General features: G+C 39.0%; 1 protein-coding gene across 1 annotated transcript in view; it reads right to left on the bottom strand.

Annotated features, from left to right (window-relative positions):
* CTNND2 (catenin (cadherin-associated protein), delta 2) overlaps positions 1-16,974 on the bottom strand; it is a 914,052-nt gene extending 897,078 nt beyond the window's left edge. The window contains exon 1 of the mRNA XM_010833758.1: positions 16,843-16,974. Coding sequence (XP_010832060.1) covers positions 16,843-16,974 — 132 coding nt within the window. The remainder of the gene's footprint in view (positions 1-16,842) is intronic.
* Between the last annotated feature and the right edge of the window lie 1,828 nt (positions 16,975-18,802).

Raw genomic sequence — 18,802 nt, forward strand, 5'->3', positions numbered from 1 at the left:
GGGAGAGGGTGGGGAGATTTGGGAGAATGGCATTGAAACATGTATAATATCATGTATGAAACGAGTTGCCAGTCCAGGTTCGATGCACGATACTGGATGCTTGGGGCTGGTGCACTGGGACGACCCAGAGGGAGGGTATGGGGAGGGAGGAGGGAGGAGTGTTCAGGATGGGGAACACAGGTATACCTGTGGTGGATTCATTTCGATATTTGGCAAAACTAATACAATATTGTAAAGTTTAAAAATAAAATAAAATTAAAAAAAAATAATAATTAATACCTGGAGAAGCCTTCAGATCACTACAGCTCAGTTCAGTTTAGTCTCTTACTCATGTCTGACTCTTTGCAACCACATGGGCTGTAGCACACCAGGCTTCCCTGTCCATTACCAACTTCCAGAGATTGTGCAAACTCATGTCCCTTGAGTCAGTGATGCCATCCAACCAGCTCATCCACTGTCATCTCCTTCTCCTCCTGCCTTCAATCTTTCCCAGCATCAGGGTCGCTTCCAGTAAGTCAGTTCTTCACATCAGGTGGTCAAAGTATTGGAGTTTCAGCTTCAGCATGAGTCCTTCCAATGAATATTCAGGACTGATTTCCTTTAAGATTGACTGACTTGATTTCCTTGCTGTCCAAGGGACTCTCGAGAGTCTTCAACACTACAGTTCAAAGCATCAATTCTTCGGCGCTCAGCTTTCTTTATGATCCATGATCTATATGATCTTTAAGATCATGGCATCTGGTCCCATCACTTCATGGCAAATAGATGGGCAAACAATGGAAACAGTGACAGACTTTATTTTCTTGAGCTCCAAAATCACTGCAGATGGGGACTGCAGCTTTGAAAGTAAAGGTCACTTCCTCCTTGGAAGAAAAGCTATGACCAACCTAGATAGTATATTAAAAAGCAGAGATATTACTTTGCCAACATAGGTCCATCTAGTTAAAGCTATGGTTTTTTCCAGTAGTCATGGACAGATGTGAGAGCTGGACCATAAAAAAGGCTGAGCACCGAAGAACTGATGCTTTTGAATTGTGGTGCTGAAGAAGACTCTTTGAGAGTCCCTTGGACTGCAAGGAGATCCAACCAGTCCATCCTAAAGGAGATCAGTCCTGAATATTCATTGGAAGGACTGATGCTGAAGCTGAAACTTTCAATAATTTGGCCACCTGATGGAAAGAGCTGACTCACTGGAAAAGACCCTGATGCTGGGAAAGACTGAAGGCAGGAGGAGAAGGGGACGACAGAGGATGAGATGGTTGGATGGCATCACCGATTCAATGGATATGAGTTTGTGCAAGCTCCATGAGATGCTGAAGGATGGGGCAGCCTGGCATGCTGCATTCCATGGAGTCATAAAGAGTCAGACACGACTGAGTGACTGAAAAACAATGCTGCCACCCATTTTTCAAAAGGGCTGCCATTGATTTTTCTTGCTGATGGATTTCCTGAGAAGGCAGTAATAACTAGTTGTATTTTTTGATACTTTCCTAAATTTGTCATTTGATGGCAGCTCTGTGTTTTATTTTATTTTTTTTTTTTATTTTTATTTGGAGATGCCGCAGGCCTTAGGTTTCAGCATGTGGCATCTTTGATCTTTGTTGCAACGTACAAGATCTTTAGTCTCGGCATGTAGAATTTTCTAGTTGCGGCACAGAAAATCTTAGGTGCAGCATGTAGGATCTAGTTCCCTGACCAGGAATCAAACCTCGGCCCACTAAAATGGGAGCTTGGAGTCTTAGCCACTGGGCTACCAGAGAAGTTATGATGGCAATTCTTACATTCCTTCTTCTTCTTCCCATCTTACCCCATCCTCCCACCCTCCAACCATACTCTGCAAGCCAGACATCATTGGTTCTTCTATCTGAAACTAATATGACTTGGCTTCTGGGCTCTTTACAGGACTGGGAATGCTGCCCCAGAAATACTGGGGCTTATACCAATTCATGTTTGGGAACTTATCTTTGTCTACAGTATAAATGTACTGCTAAATATTTTTTTTAATATAATACTTAAACATTTAAAAATGTATTATTGATCTGCCATAGGACTGTCTGGTGTGTGTCCTCAGGTTCTCGTCTAGCAAATCGTTTTGGAAAGTTGCCTCAGCCCATGAGGATGGCTCAAATAAATAAGACGGACAAGAACAAGTGATGGCAGAATGTGAAGAACTGGGAGCTCCAGTAGATACAGCCTCTCTGCAATACAATTTGGCAGTTTCTCAAAATGTTGACCTTAGAGTTATCAGATGACCCAACAATTTCCCTTTTTAGTTATTTATCCAAGAGAAATAAAAATATATGTCTAGACAAAGCTTACATACAGGTTACTCATATCAACCTTATTCCCAATAGCCAAAAAGTAGAAACAACCCAAAAGTTTATCAGCAGATGAATGGGAAGTGAAATGAAACATACCCACAGAATGGAATATATCTGGAAATAAAAAGGAGTGAAACAGTGATATATACTACAATATGGGTGAAACTTAACATTATGAATTGTGAAAGCAGCCATTCACAAATGATGATATATTTATGATTTTATTTATATGAAATGGCCAGAATAGGAAAATCTACAAAGATAGAAAATATATTGTTTCCTAGGGCCATGAGGTTTGAGGAGAATGGCTGTTAATGGTACAGGAATTACCTTTTTTTTTTTTTTGGTAGTTTGAGCATTCTTTTTTTTTAATTGTATTTTTTAACTTTACAATATTGTATTGGTTTTGCCATGTATCAACATGGAATTATCTTTGAAGGGACAAAAGTGTTTCAAAATTAAATGGTGACAATGGCTGTACAACTCTGTGAATAGACCACTGAAACAGGTGAAATGTATGGCTTGTGAATTATATTTCAATAAGCTGATCTTTTAAAGATACCTCAGGATGTACAGAAACGTAAGATTTAGAAGCAGAGAAAAGTATACAGATGGCCTAATACAATGATTTTTTTATAAGCACAGGAAAATGTCTGAACTGGTTATCTACTGCTATGTAGCAAACCAGCCCCAACCTGGCTTGAAACCACAATGGTTTATCTTGGTCATCGGTGTCCAAGTATCAGACTGCAGCCTGGGCCCCTTGACAGGGGACTCAACAGTAGATGGCTCATTGGAAAGGCTGGCAAGTTGACACTGATGTCGGCCAGAAGTTCAGACATGGCTATGAGCTCAGGGACTGAGCATTTCTGCACACAGCCACATCCACTTTATGGTGACTGGTTTCTAAGAATGAGGATCCCAAGAGAACCAATGAGCAGGTGTACCACCCTTAATGCTCCAGTCTTAGAATTCAGTGTCACTTCCACCATAGTCTCGAGTCCAAATAAAGTGAAGGACAGGGAATATTGAGCCCATTTATCAATGGGAGAGAGTGTTAGACTCACATCAGAAGAAGGTCAAAGACAGGGGAAATAGTGTTGTAGACACTTTTTAATGGTCAATATATTGTCACCTGTCTTAATTCACCATGAGGCAACATTTATATAGGGTCCACATTTCTCACAAGAACAACCTGTTCACTTTTGAAGTGGACATGAAAGTATATTCCAAGTTTATGTTTCCGTGAAGTGTTTTAAGGCCATCTTCACTTGCAAAGTTTTCTCCTGAGAAAATGCTGCAAAATAAACCTTCACCTGAGCTGGGGACATAATAAGGGATTTGCAACAACAGCATTTATGATTACTACTGCTGCATTTCTTATAGGAAATCCTTAGAACATTTTTATATGAAGAATATTTCCTGTAACCCATAGATAAGACTGAAATTATTCTTCTATAAAGTTGTGGACCAGTAAGAGTCTTATGTGTCCAGAAAAGTGCATATAAAGAAGCTCATGATGAAAGGAGGAATAAATTAGGAGCTTTGTTAGGATAAGCCCACACTACCATGTATGGGCTTCCCATGTGGCGAGAGTAGTAATCTGCCTGACAATGCAGGAGATGCAATTATCACAGGTTTGATGCCCAGGTTAGGAAGATTCTCAGGAGTAGGGAATGGCAACCCACCCTAGCATTGCCACTCTGGAGAATCCCATGGACAGGGGAGCCTGGTGGGCTACAAGGGCCATGGGGCCATGAAGAGTCAGATACGAATGAGCAACTGACCACATATCATTATATATGAAATAGATAAAAAACAGGGACCTACTGTATAGCACAGGGAACTATACTCAATATTTTGTAATAAGCCATAAGGGAAAAGAATCTGAAAAAGAATATATATCTGGAAAAAGACATATATATAATTGATATACATCGCATATGTAAATCAGATATACTAGATATATATATAACTGGATCACTTAGCTGTATATCCGAAATTAACACAACATTGTAAATCAACAATATTTCAATTATATTTTTAAATTTAATTTTAAAAAAGATGATGTATTTTTTTTAATATAAATTTATTTATTTTAACTGGAGGCTAATTACTTTACAATATTGTATTGGTTTTGCCATACATCAACATGAATCCACCACAGGTATACACGTGTTCCCCATCCCAAATCCCCCTCTCTCCTCCCTCCCCGTACCACATGATGTATCTTATGCAAATACATTAAAAAGCCAAAAACAAAAACAAAAAGGCCCACACATATGCAATACATATGGCATACCATCATTAAACAAACATTCAAAATAAACATACAGAACAACACACATCAAAATCTGTAGTAATCAGAAGATTTTAATATGACCATATTGAGTTCCATCAGGTGTGAAATGGTGAAAAACCTCCTAAACAGAAAAGAAATATGAGACCAGCAGATGATTATAGTAGTTGGATTGCTCTATTCTCTGGGAAAAGTATGTTTTCAAAGAACAGTTAAAAATGACTGAAAGAGACACTCAACAAATATGAGGAACTTGGTATAATTGCATAGAAACAAAAGGAATTAGATGTTTGTGTGTTTTTTATGAGTGAAGCTGCTGATTTATGTTCTAACAGGGGAGTTGATTGCTTTTTAAATTTTAGATGAAATAAGGCACACAAGTTTAGTTCAAGAAAAAATGATTTTTGTCTGACACTCTGCAACCCCATGAACTAAGCCCTCCAGGCTCCCCTGTCCATGGAATTCTCCAGGCAAGAATATTGAAGTGGGCAGCCATTCCCTTCTCCAGGAGATTTTCCTGACCCAGGGATTGAATCCGAGTCTCTTGCATTGTAGGCCAACTCTTTACTGTCTGAGCTATCAGGTAAGCCCAGAAAAAAGACAATCACCTACATATTTCATGAACGGAGGTTATGTTTCACTTAACATGCCTCCTTTCAAATTGAAAATATCTCACTCCACCCGGTTAAACGAGTTTCAGTTTGGGTTGTTTATAGAGGAAACTGCAATTTGGGGGCCTGGGATTCATCAGAGTAAATGGACTAATTCTGAAACAATATGCAGGCAGCCCACAGGGGAAGACACAGATGCAACACAACCATTCAAAAAAAGATGGAAAGACACGATCAAGCTAACAATGCAGATGAGATCCCTGAGCCACACAACTAAACTAATGGCTCCCATCGCAATTAGATGAAGCATTCACTTTTGCACTACGACAGAACAGGAAAATACTGTAAGTTTATTCATGAATGCACATCCTCAACACAAATGAGTTAAACATGTTCTCTGGGTGTGGCACTCACTTGGGTGCTGGGGACACAGGAAAGAGAGAAGACCTGGTCACAACCATAAATTTATCCATCCCATAAATTAATCAGTAAACTTAGATGTTTTTCAGAAAATAAGCATTTTAACTATTATTCCTACAATAATAGTACTATATCTCTACTACTAAAATATTTCACTTCTGTTAAATCCTGTGACAACAGTGTGCAAAATGTTTTCAATATCAGTCTTCCATACAATCCAGAAAAGCTCCCAGGATAGTAATTTCTTATTTCTATTCTCCCTAAGGGTTTCTCTGGTGACTGAGTGGTAAAGAACCTGCCAGCCAATGCAGGAGACTCTGGAGAAGGAAATGGCAACCCACTCCAGTATTCTTGCCTGGGGAATCCCATTGACAGAGGAGCCTGCTGGGCTACACTGCATGGGGTCACAAAGTGTTGGGCATGACTTAGCCAGTAAACAACAACAACAACAACTTCCCCTAAAGGTGGAGTCATTTCATTCAGTTCAATTTAGTTCAGTCACTCAGTCGTGTCTGACTCTTTGCGACCCCATGCAGCATGCCAGGCCTCCCTGTCCATCACCAACTCCAGGAGTTTACTCAAACTCATGTCCATTGAGTCAGTGATGCCATCCAACCATCTCATCCTCTGTCGTCCCCCTCTCTTCCCACCCTTAATCTTTCCCAGCCTCAGGGTCTTTTCCAAAGAGTCAGTTCTTCACATTAGGTGGCCAAATATTGGAGTTTCAGCTTCAGCATGAGTCCTTCCAATAATATTCAGGACTGATTTCCTTTAGGATGGACTGGTTGGATCTCCTTGCAGTCCAAGGGACTCTCAAGAGTCTTCTCCAACACCACAGTTCAAAAGCATTAATTCTTCAGCATTATGAAAGCCACACTCTTGGAACGTATTACTGTGAAGGACTGAGGTGCTGTCCTGACCTCAGCAGAGATCCCAAATTAGAGAATTTACATTCTAGATTATTTATTTTAAGCATAAACTGCCTCTGGCTTCCAACAGGTCTATAACAGGCAACTGCAGGTCTCTGACCAGTAGTTGGAGTGAATGGTATTATTTCGTAAAAGCACCTGTGTTAGCTAAGGGGTTAGGTTCAAAGCTGATCTTTTGTTTGGGTGAAGGGCTTCAATGCTGTAGAGGTGGTGGGCATGAGTGCTGGCCAGCAGGCCTACTTCTGTCCTGCAGAGGCTTCCAATCCACTCAAAGATTTAAAGACCCTTGGTGGGTGGCCCAGAAGGTGCTAGTGGTAAACAATCCACCTGCCAATGAGGAAGACACAAGAGATGGGGTTTCGATCCCTGGGTGGGGATGATCCCCTGGAGAAGGGAATGGCAGCCCATTCTAGTATACTTGCCTGGAGAATCCCATGGACAGAGGAGCCCAGTGGGCTACAGTCTATGGGGTCTCAAAGAGTCGGATATGACTGAAGCAACTTAGTCTGGTTGATGCCTCAGAATCCTGCTACTCAGAACATGAGACAGCTATGTCCAACTGCCCATGGAATTGCTTGGACTTGCCAACAACTATGGAACAACCTTCAGTTGACTTTTCTATAATCTAATTTTGAATTCTGAAGATAATTTTTTCCTCCAGGAAGTGTAAGCTACAAAATGCATCTCAGATAGCTAAATCTATTGACTTGTATAAAATAGATTACTACTGAGAACTGATTGTATAGCACAGGAAACTCTACTCAGTGCTCTGTGGTGACCTAAATGGAAAGGAAATCCAAAAGAGAGGGGATGTATGTATATGCATAACTGATTCACCTTGCTATACAGCAGAAACTAATATAACATTGTAAAGCAGCTATACTCTCCAACGAAATTTTTAAAAAATCTACTGACTTGGTGAATAGAACTAGTTAGTATTCACTACGGAAATGTTGAAGATTACTTGTCCAAAGTGATTTGTGCTTGTTTGTTTTTGTCGCATTGATACTGGGTCCTTCTTTCTCCTATTTATTAAGCAAGCGATCCTGGTGGCCAAGAGTAGAATGTGAAAGTCAAAACCTGCCATTAGTGAAAAAGGAGGAGACTGGTCTTCACTTTTCCCTGGCAGCCACTAGATAGCAGGCTCATTTAGAGCCTAGGGCATGAACCTGCACATTCCTTCAATGACTGCAGTCAAATGACAGCAACTTGAACATGATCGATGGGCTGCCTGGGGCATGTTTACCTGTGTTACCGATGCACACCACAGATAATGTCAGTGCAAACCACTGACTCTGAAAAACAGGAATGTTCCAGGAAAGTGATACTATGGTATTTAACCCCTGGGACTCCCATCACCCCACATTTTCACTACAGACACTAACACTGAGCTACATAATTTCACTGAAGTATGTCTGTTTCCTTGTTGTTCAGCCAATTCTTTGCGACCCCATCTGTAGCATGCCAGACTACTCTGTCCTCCACCAGCTCCTGGAGCTTGCTTAAACTCATGTCCACTGAGTCAGTGGTGCTATCTAACCATCTCATCTTCTACCACTCGCTTCTCCTCTCGCCCTCAATCTTTCTCAGCATCAAGGTCTTTTCCAGCGAGTTGCCTGTTTGCATCAGGAGGTTAAGTATTAGAGTTTCAGCTTAGGCATCAGTCCTTCCAATGAATATTTCATGGTAGATTTCCTTTAGGGACTGACTGGTTTGATCTTCTGGCTGTCCAAGGGACTCTCAAGAGTCTCCTCCAGCACCACAATTCGAAAGCACCAATTCTTCAACACTCAGCTTTCTTTACAGTCCAACTCTTACATCTATATATGACAACTAGAAAAACCACAGCTTTGACAATATGGACCTTTGTTAGTCTGTCTGTTTGGAGTCTCATTAATGATTCCTTCAGATTCCAAAAATATATCACAGATCAAGTTGATGTGAAATGATCCACCTCCCTTTTCTGAGTTAAATAAAAGTAACAAAGGCACAGGCAACATCTAACTTGACCTCAGGAAAACTCTGGTCACAGAGAAAACCAAGCTAACTGCTCATTTCAATTCTGTAGCAATTTCTTACATGGTTCCCAGATGGCTCAGAGGGTCAATAATCTGCCTGTAATGCAGGAAACACAGGAGACATTGGTTCAATCCCTGAGCTGGGAAGATTCCTTGGAGGAGGAAATGGCAACCCACTCTAGTATCCTTGCCTGGAGGATCCCATGGACAGAGGAGCCTGGTGGGTTACAGTTCCTGGGGTCTCACAGAGTCGGACATGACTGAGCAAAACTAAGCAAGCAAGCAAGCAAACTAAACAGTTTTTTAAGTTTCAATTTCTTTGGTCATAAATAGAAATATTCACAAAATAGTCACCAAAGAAAAGTCACCATAGACCAGTGCATGCTCAATGCATTAAACAGGGCACTCAAAACCAGTGCTCTGGGACAACCCAGAGGGATGGTGTGGGGAGGGAGGTGGGAGGGGGATTTGGGATGGGGGACACGTGTACACCCGTGGCTGATTCATGTCAAAATATGGCAAAAACCACCACAATATTGTAAAGTAATTAGTCCCCAATTAAAATGAATCAATTAATTTTTTAAAAAAGAAAGGTCATCATTTAATTACATATTTGATGAAATAAGTTCCACATTAACATTTTAAAGAAATATGAAATATATATTTTATTGAAATATAAATTTAAAGAAATTTAATATCTGTCCTTTTAAAGAACTCTTTTGGCATTTTGAGATTCTATTTAACAGTGTTTCCTTGTCCTGCTATAATTCCTATGTTTATTTTGACTGTTTCTACCATATTTGGTTCAGTTGCTCTGAACACTAAACATGTTCTTCCCATTTACTCCCTCTAGAATATTCTATTTGTTAATTTTCCTTTCCACACAAACCCTGTACAGGGTGATACCCCAGGAGTTCCTGCTTCATACATCCTGCCTGTGGCTCTTATCAGTAATTAATTATGACAGATTTTCTCAGTGAGTTTGCAAATGTTTTTAAAGTCATTCTTAAAACTTTGCTCCAGGCAGCCTCTGTCAAAGTTGACCCAATGATTTATGTACAAGAAAGTATGACATGTCATTTTTTTTTTCAATCTGAGAAAATGGAATCAACTGAAGAGCTTAATTAATAAGCAAAAAGTTAAATAAAATTATAATATTAAATAATTCCCAGTGCATCCACTTATATAACCATTAGAAAAAATGTTCTAAAATATTTAGTGATATAAAAATACTTGATATAATATTAAATGTACAAAGTATAAAACATAAAGAAAAACAAAAATGTGCACAAATAATTATATAGTCATATAAAAAAATCTAAGAAGGAAATCCTCCCAAATATAGCAACAATCTCTAACTGCAGTGTTATCCTCAAATAAAATCTGTACCTCTACTCCATTTTGAGTTTTTTAAACTTTTCACAATGTGCACAAATCATTTTATAATGGAAAGCTTATTTAAAACTATTAAAATACCACATTTAAAATATTCAATGTGATTTCACATATGAATAACAATGAATTCTAATAACAAATATGAAAGACACAGTAGACACTATAATATCATGTTACAAAACCCCACCTATTAAGAGCTTATCTTCTAACTTAGCATGTAAAGGGTTAGTCCATTTTTATTTTTCCCATTATAGCCTTCAGTCCCCTAAAACCTGAACAAATAACAGCTTCAAAGAGACTAAGCAGACATCAACCAACGAATTAATTCTTAGAATAGAATCTGAGGTTATTAAAAAGATGGATGAGTACATATGTGTCTTGAGAAGAGTTACAAAGTAAAATGTTAAGGCGAAAATTAAGCTTTAGAGAAAAGAACTCAAAATAACTTACAGGCGAGACTAGAATATAAACGAGGGAGCATAGAAGAAGGGAGGCAGACGACGTATTCACACTTGCAGAGTTATCCAGCCATGGCTAAAACCTCCAGCCTTAATTCCCCAAATCTTACACAAATAGTTTATGAGCTTTGTTCCTCCTTGATCTCCCGTTTCAATCATCATTTTTGTGATTCAAAGGATCCAGGATCCAAATAGACTTGCTTCAAGCCTAGCTGATCCTATCAGTCTGGTGCCACATGACCACCCCTTTCCTTCCGAGTTGGAACTCCAGACCTCTACTTTCACTACCTGCTTGCTTTCTTTGCCCTGCTGGAAGACTACACACCCATGTGCTCACTGTAGCTACAACTGGCTCCCCGACTGGGCATGTTATATCTATAAGGCTTTCTGATCCTTGCTGACTCCAGGCTCTTTCCTTTCCTTACTATTAGCTATATCACCTACCCAGACCCAGTTCAAACAGGCATTCACTGCCCCTAACATAGCTCCTGTTCTAGAAATGAAAAAAGAGTAAAGTCATGACCCCGTCCCTTTTTAAAAAAACTTTCAATCTATATCTGGCTAAAAAAGAAATAAATTTTAAAATTATCAATAAAATAATTCTAATACAATTATGTAAAGTTTAAAAATAAAATAAAATTAAAAAAAATAAAAAAATAAAATTATAGATATTCAGAAAATGAAAAAAAATAAAATAAAATAATTCTCATTTTAATTTTGATACATGGAGAAAGGTCAGCTAGTGTCACTATGATCTAATTCTTTTCTTCTCTGACTAAATGAATATAAAGTTCACTAGTCTTTGCAGATAATCCTTCTCCATCTTCTTGACCTTTCCTAAAGGTGTTTTAATTTTCTCTTTTTTCATGGATGATAATTTCGTCATTAGTTTCATAAAATATTTTCCAAAAATATACTTTGGAAACTGATTAGTTATATAGGTCATTTTCCACATTGTTTTATCAGAAACTATTGTTGCAGATCACAGGGGCATGAATAATACTGAGAAATTCTGCAGTGTTATGCAGCACTGGAAAAATACCAATTAACTAAGCATTTTATAATGTACTCCTTCCCAATAATACTGCTGTTATACAGAGCTATGTAATTTTAAAGCTATATAAATGTAGACTCTAAGTAAAAATAAAGGCATGCTATCTTAACACATGAGTCAATGTAAATGATCCAGATTTTTTTAGATTTTATGTAAGATAAATATTTTTAAATACTTTTTTAGTACCTGCATATGATTCGGACATATGCAAAATACTCTGCAGTCAGTAGTTCTGCCCATACTGGGAGCTCAGAAATGCCTCTACTCCTACTTCTCTACATTAAACTTAATAACAAAAATGATTAAAAGCAAAATAGTCCTGTTTTATTACTTAAAAATTACCAATATCCTAAATCATGATACTGAAAATTTCCTTTGAAAGCAATAATATAATCTTCAATCCTTGTGGAATTTAAAGAACAGGAGACGTTACTGTCGCAATAGAACATCTACAGTTACAAACACAATCAATTTTAAGGAATATGTTTATTGTTACAAACCATTTGGAATTTTATAATATATTGACTAGATTGTTTTCTTAAAACTTCACCCACAGGTCTTCCCTGGTGGTGGCTTAGTGGCAAAGAATCCACCTGCCAATGCAGGAGACATAGGTTCTATCCCTGATCTGGGAAGATTCCACATGCCTCGGAGCAACTAAGGCCGTGCAGCACAACTCCCGAGCCAGTGCTCTAGAGTCCAGAAACTCCTGAAGCCAGTGTGCTCTAGAACCCATGCGCCATAACCAGAGAGGCCACTGCAGTGAGAAGCCAACACAACGCAACCAGAGAGTGGACACCGCTCACTGCAGCTAGAGCAAAGCCCACGCAGCAACGGAGACCCATCACAGTCAAAAACAAGCAAATGAACAATTCACCTACAATTTAAAAAAATATTTTATACCTTTTTATATGTGTTTGTCTTATATTTTTAGCTTCGTTGCTATACTTGAAAGCAATAATACTCCAAATCTGTGTATCGCCCAGGGAAAGCACAGTTCTAAGCACATAGTTGGCATGTGACAAACACTATTAAATAAACACAACAATATAACACATTTGCATTTACTGTTCTGTACTTAGAATTTTCTATTTAATCTGTTCATTATTAAACATATTTCACTGGTAGAATCATTACAAAAAACACATTTATCTGTACCATAATAATTTACAAAGATCAACTATATGAGCTCTAAAGTTTTCCAAAAATCTAAAGGTTTTTAAGAAGCATCACATGGAAGAGGATCTGAAAAAGGATATGTCAATAATATATATCTGAATCACTTTGCTCTATACCTGAAAGTAATACAACATTGTAAATTAACTATACTTCAATTAAAAAAAAATAATTAACAAAAGCCCCCATGATTTTTCTAGCTTATATAAGAAGACCCTTTAGACACCAGCTTTGAAAGCATATGATGGTCAAATTAAACACTGATCAACTGAAGGGAAAGAAAAAAATATATTTTAAAACAGGTACAGTTTTAGGAAAGTCATGGTTTTCCTAAGAGCAAAGTAGTATACATATTGATTTAAGATAAAATATACAGATCAACATTACTTAGAGCAAGTAAATGTAAATTCTTGTCTAATACTACAGCCCAGCATTGGAACAATTTTTTAAAAAAAACAAAAACAAGAAAATGAAGATCAGATGACTACTCTCAGGCAAACTGGAAGCAAACATATTTGCATTTCTTGCAGTCACAGGGCAGCCTTGGATCTCTCCTCTCCAGTGATGGGGATTTGAGCCACTGCCCTGCCGTTATCCTTAGAGCAGCTTTCACAGTCAATAACAATCTTTCTCTCTCTTTTCTTGATTTGACCTTACTTCCCAGAGTCATAACTGAGGCCTCAACATTAACAAGAATTGCTTTCAATTCCTGCTTTAAGCACGTGGTTCTCATGCTATCAGCATCTGTAGCTATTCGCTCTGTGAATCCTTTGTTCCTATCAATTTTCCTGTCTTTCACCCCTTGTCACTCAGCATCAATTCTGATATCCATCATTATAGTCATTTTCTTACATCCATCATATCCAATGCCTTTCCCTCTCCACCTCCAGCTTTTCAGACTTCAAATAGGCTCCAACTCAGAATGCGCTGACCATGTCTACCTGATGACAGCAGATTAGAAACAGACACATTTCCAGTGCCAAACCATCAGCCCACCTGCAAGCATGTAGTCTCCTGTTCCCATAGGTGAACTGTCTTTGTTCCCTCCACTGGTGCACTGGGTCCCTTTCACTCTCACCTACTCAGTAACTTTCCCCCTGAAATCATACCCTCTCTGTCAAGCATCACTAATTTCTTCTCTTCTTATGGGTCATTGCCACCATCATAGCAATTATCTCCTATCTTTAAATCCCTTGACCCTTCTCACCCTTTTAGCCATCGTATCACTTTGGCTCCTCTTTGAGATGAATGGTTGTCAGTCTCCTCTCAGTTATTTGTTCAGATGACATGACAAGAATCATCACCGAACCTCTGTCCTCTCTTCCTCTTTAAGTAAAGGACACTCACATACAGGGGAAGAAGTAGGAGCTGAGTGTCTCCCCCTTGGAGCCCCACAGGACGAGAGACTTGGTAAATGTTGGAAATGAGACCAATGCCTCTGGAACATAGAAAACCACCCACAGAGTACAGCATAAATCATCAGTCTGTTTATGTTAATGCAAAAGTACAAAATTCACCAGTTAAAAAGCAATCGAGATGGGAAATCAGAACAGAGAAAAAAGATCAGTGAACACCTTTTCACTGAATAGTCCATGACTGATGGGTGCTCAAACACTTTAGGACTCAGCTTACAAATGCCTCAGTCATGCCATACATGCCACACGGGACACATTCCATGGTTCAGGGTTTGGCATGATGTAAGTTCTGGTCAGTGGTTACAGCCTAGAATTTATTTCCATGCAATGTCAACTACCAGCCTAAGAACCTGTGTTCTTAGTCTCATTAACAACATATTCCAATGAACTCTTACTAGACTGAGCTTTCTTTACGTATTCATTTCCATTACTACTCTTTACTGTAATTTACCAGTATAACGTACTCAGTGTATTTAATGAATGAGCAATTAAATCATGTAGCCTATTATACCCAGTCACCTCAGAATATATGCCTACTATGATGAAAAAAAAAAAATCACTGCCCTCCTGTAGAAATGACTCCCAGGGAGTCAGGACTAGAGTGATAATAAGTATAATGCCATAAACTGTTTTACTTGAAATTCTCTAAATGAAGAAATAGTATTTTTACTCAAGAAAGTTATTTCTTATTAGCACCTAAAGAGGGCCAGGCAAATATCCTTTAAGTGAAAAGATTTATAAATAGATTATGCATATAATTATTAAGAACTATAGAAGGTATTAATTTTTAAAGTTATTTTCCTTAATTTCAGCTAAAGCTTTTAAAAACATATTTAACTTAGTTTTGACTCCATAAGAAAACAGTCTATCCCTGAGAAAAAGAGAGGAAGGACGTCTGAAGAATAATTTAGGACAAAAATCCCCCAGTGAAGGAAGAGATTGGTCATCTCCACGAGGCCACACCAAGGAAGTCCATGGGCTCTGCTGCTGAGTGATTTCTGCCTTCAAACTGGCAGACACCACACATGGAGCCTGGCACCCAGGTCTCTGATTTGGGTGTTACCACTTGCTCTGTCTCAGCTCCCCAAGACAGATTTTCTTGTCACAAAGAATCTCATCTCATCTATAAGCAATGAAATAAGTTTAATAACTAGAAAATAAACTCCTCATGGTAACTTTAAAAAAAAATTTTAGTGCTTGTTGCTTATCTATATTCTTTATTTATATATTTTTATTTTTAGGCCATGCCCCAAGGCAAGTGGGATCTTTTCGTCAAACAGGTCTGGTTGTCTTAGTAAGTTTATTTCTCATGCCTTACACTTTGTCACTACTCTAAAGCTAGTGGCCTAGCAAGATGTCCAGACTAGGCCAGAATAAAAATCCACGACATAACCCAGCGATAAAACAAAGCAGTATCTGAAGTATGAGAAGCAGCATGGACTTTCCCTCTCTGTTTCCCTTGCTCATGAAAAATAGCCAGAAAACACTCATGGGTAGGCTTTTAGAAGAAATTAATCAAGCAATACAGTCTGGGCCTCAACCCAATTTCCTGATTACTTACCATTTTCACAAACTAGATTACCCAACCCATCCATTCATCTCTCCTAATTTTGCTTCACACTTTCTGACCTGGTGACACAATTTTAACTAATAGCATCATTGATTCCTTCAATGGATCTTTCCTTAGCTACTCCTTGATAGCTTGATCATCAACCTTTACCTAAATCAGTTCCCATTTATTAAACAAAATCAGTGTTCTCTAGGAAAACCAAAGGCCTTCCTTCTCCTAGTTGAGTCTGTAATTGCCCCATTCAGTCCTGGAGAATCCCAGGGACGGGGGAGCCTGGTGGGCTGCCGTCTATGGGGTCGCACAGAGTCGGAGACGACTGAAGTGACTTAGCAGCAGCAGCAGCAGCCTATCACTCTATTAAGATGTTCCTGGGTTCAGGAAAACTATGTCACTTTTCTCCCACTGCTGTTGCTAATTCAGCATCCCTGAATAATATAATTCAAAGACAGGATGCTTTTGCACTTAAAACAAGACAAAAAACACTGATTTACATTCCAGGCCATGGTAAAGAAAAAGAAGCAAATGTAAAAAACTTGATTTTCCAGCTTTCTTTAATTACCACCTTTTATACAGAAGAAACATGAATTTTATGAAACAATTACTTTTAAATATGAGACCTCAGATTTTATTTGCTTATCCATTTTTATGGCAAAGAAATGGTGAAAGAAGAATCATTTAGACTTTAGTTTTGCAGGAAAAGTTCTGAAATGTATTCTTCCAAAGCCATCTCAGAAACACACAGAATATGAATTTGCTTAGCCCACCATGATAATCATCTGTTCTCACCCTTATCAATTTTTTAGCATCATGGATATACTTTGAAATTTTACTAGACTTTAGGTTTCCCACAGACCAATTATTTGGCTTCACACATTTAACGGTATTAAACATTGCATCCATCAATGAATCTGCCAAAACTTCACCGGTAAGAATTTGACTACAATTTTTGCTTTTTCTGTAGACTATTTTTGCAAGGAAACCTGCCTAAATCTTGAATAAAAACTGAGTCAAAAGCTGTTATAATCATATTTTAATAACAATGGTATAATGAACACCAATATCCCGCTAGAAAATCATGATTTTCTCCCCAACGTAACTAAATTACCAGCTTTCATCCAGAAAGAACGATTTCAAAAACGTCCCAATATTTATGTCAGAAAAGTGGCACGTTTCTACCTGTTCTTTAACCGAGGCAAGGATGGCAGAGGTGGTTTCTGTTTCCGAGCCATCCCCATTGGAGGTGGTGAGGCCAGGGCTCAAGGAGCTGGTCTTCTCCGAGGCTGACGAGGGCTGGTCTGGGACGGGCATAGCTCCTGCAATGCAAGACGACATGCTTAATGGAACTGGATGTTGTCCCTGTAGACAGACCTAACTAGCTGGCGTGCTGCAGTCCACGGGGGTCGCGAAGAGTTGGAGACGACTTAGTGACTGAACAGCAACAAAAGCAGACAGCTCTAAGGGGCACACGTTGGCAAGACGAGACGTATGAACCACAGAGAAAGTGCATGACATAACTGCAGAAGGGGAGACAAGAAAATAGACACTTTCTCCTATCTCCACCGCGACCAAATTCCAAAATACACTCACAAACAGAGAAAGTAACGACGAGCTGAAGGCAAGTAAGATGATGAGAAAGAGCAACGAGATAAATAAGCGTTAAGTCTACAAAAGAAGCTAGCCAAGCTACCATTTTCTATCTGCATATATTTATATGTATATCTACATGTAGATAAATATGTGTATATCTATATGTAGATAAATATATATACATATATTTATTACTTGTACGCCCACATACTTTCAACTTAAAAAAAAAAAAAACTAAAGATATTCTCCTTTATATGGAAATCATGCAAAATAAGTGATCAGTAACTTATAAGTAAATAAGAAACACCACAATTCACAACCGACCTAAGAAGTTTGGTTGGTATGGTCAAATAAAGTAAACAGCCTGCTCCACAAATATTTGCAGAGTTCTAACTTGGACACTGGCAGTGGACACAAGTTTCAAAGCTGGCGACACTCGTTTGTCAGTTTACTCTGTCTGAGTTCACTGATGAAAGAAAGGACAGGCTCAGATAACAGCCCCTTTCATACGGGGACACGCATGCACTGGTTAAAGCCAAGACTCTCAGAAGTTACTGTGCTTCCCTGTATTTATCTTTCTCACACAAATAAATAAGACTGAAGTATTTGGGACATGTATTACTTAGCAATGGTCATCAGCAGAGGAAGTAATAATTAACTGAGGGTAATTTTTGTAAAGGCACAACAAGAATCTCTGTTTAAATAAGAGGTTGGGAGTAAATCAAGGTTATTTTCTTGCTTTAAGCTTTTATATCACATGTCCTTCCAGGAACCAGTGCTGTGTGAATATTAAAAGATATTTTTCTAATATACTATATCTGAGCCTCATGGGCTTCAAACTAAGCAATGTAATTTTTTTAGCAGGCCTTGTACCATATTATTCGGAGAAGGCAATGGCACCCCACTCCAGTACTCTTGCCTGGAAAATCCCATGGACAGAGGAGCCTGGTAGGCTGCAGTCCATGGGGTCGCTGCCAGTCGGACACGACTGAGCAACTTCACTTTCACTTTAACTCTCATGCATTGGAGAAGGAAATGGCAACCCACTCCACTATTCTTGCCTGGAGAATCCCAGGGACGGGGAAGCCTGGTGGGCTGCCGTCTCTGGGGTCGCACAGAGTCGGACACGACTGAAGCGACTTGGCGGCAGCAGCAGCAGCAGTACCATATTATTAGCTGTGTGTGTGTGTGCTAAGTCACTTCAATTGTGTTCAACTCTTTGTGACCCTATGGACTGTAGCCCACCAGGCTCCTCTGTCCATGGGATTCTCCAGGCAAGAATACTGGAGTAGGTTGCCATGCTCTCCTCCAGGGGATCTTCCCAACCCAGGGATTGAACCCGGGTCTCCCGCATTGCAGGCAGACGCTTTACCTTCTGAGCAACCAGGGAAGCCCAAATTTTGTGGGGCCTGTTCAAATTCAAGCTCTGGGCCCGTGCTATTTTAAGTGGAACTTTTTGACACAGAAATTGTCTGAGGTTCCAGCGTTATTAAGTAGCATAAGAGGTCCTAGAACTTTAGCTTTCTTGCTTTTGCTCCCCCCCCCCCCA

This window comes from Bison bison, unplaced genomic scaffold (assembly GCF_000754665.1).
Source record: "Bison bison bison isolate TAMUID 2011002044 unplaced genomic scaffold, Bison_UMD1.0 scf7180017863887, whole genome shotgun sequence".
In the NCBI taxonomy this organism is placed as follows: Eukaryota; Metazoa; Chordata; class Mammalia; order Artiodactyla; family Bovidae; genus Bison; species Bison bison.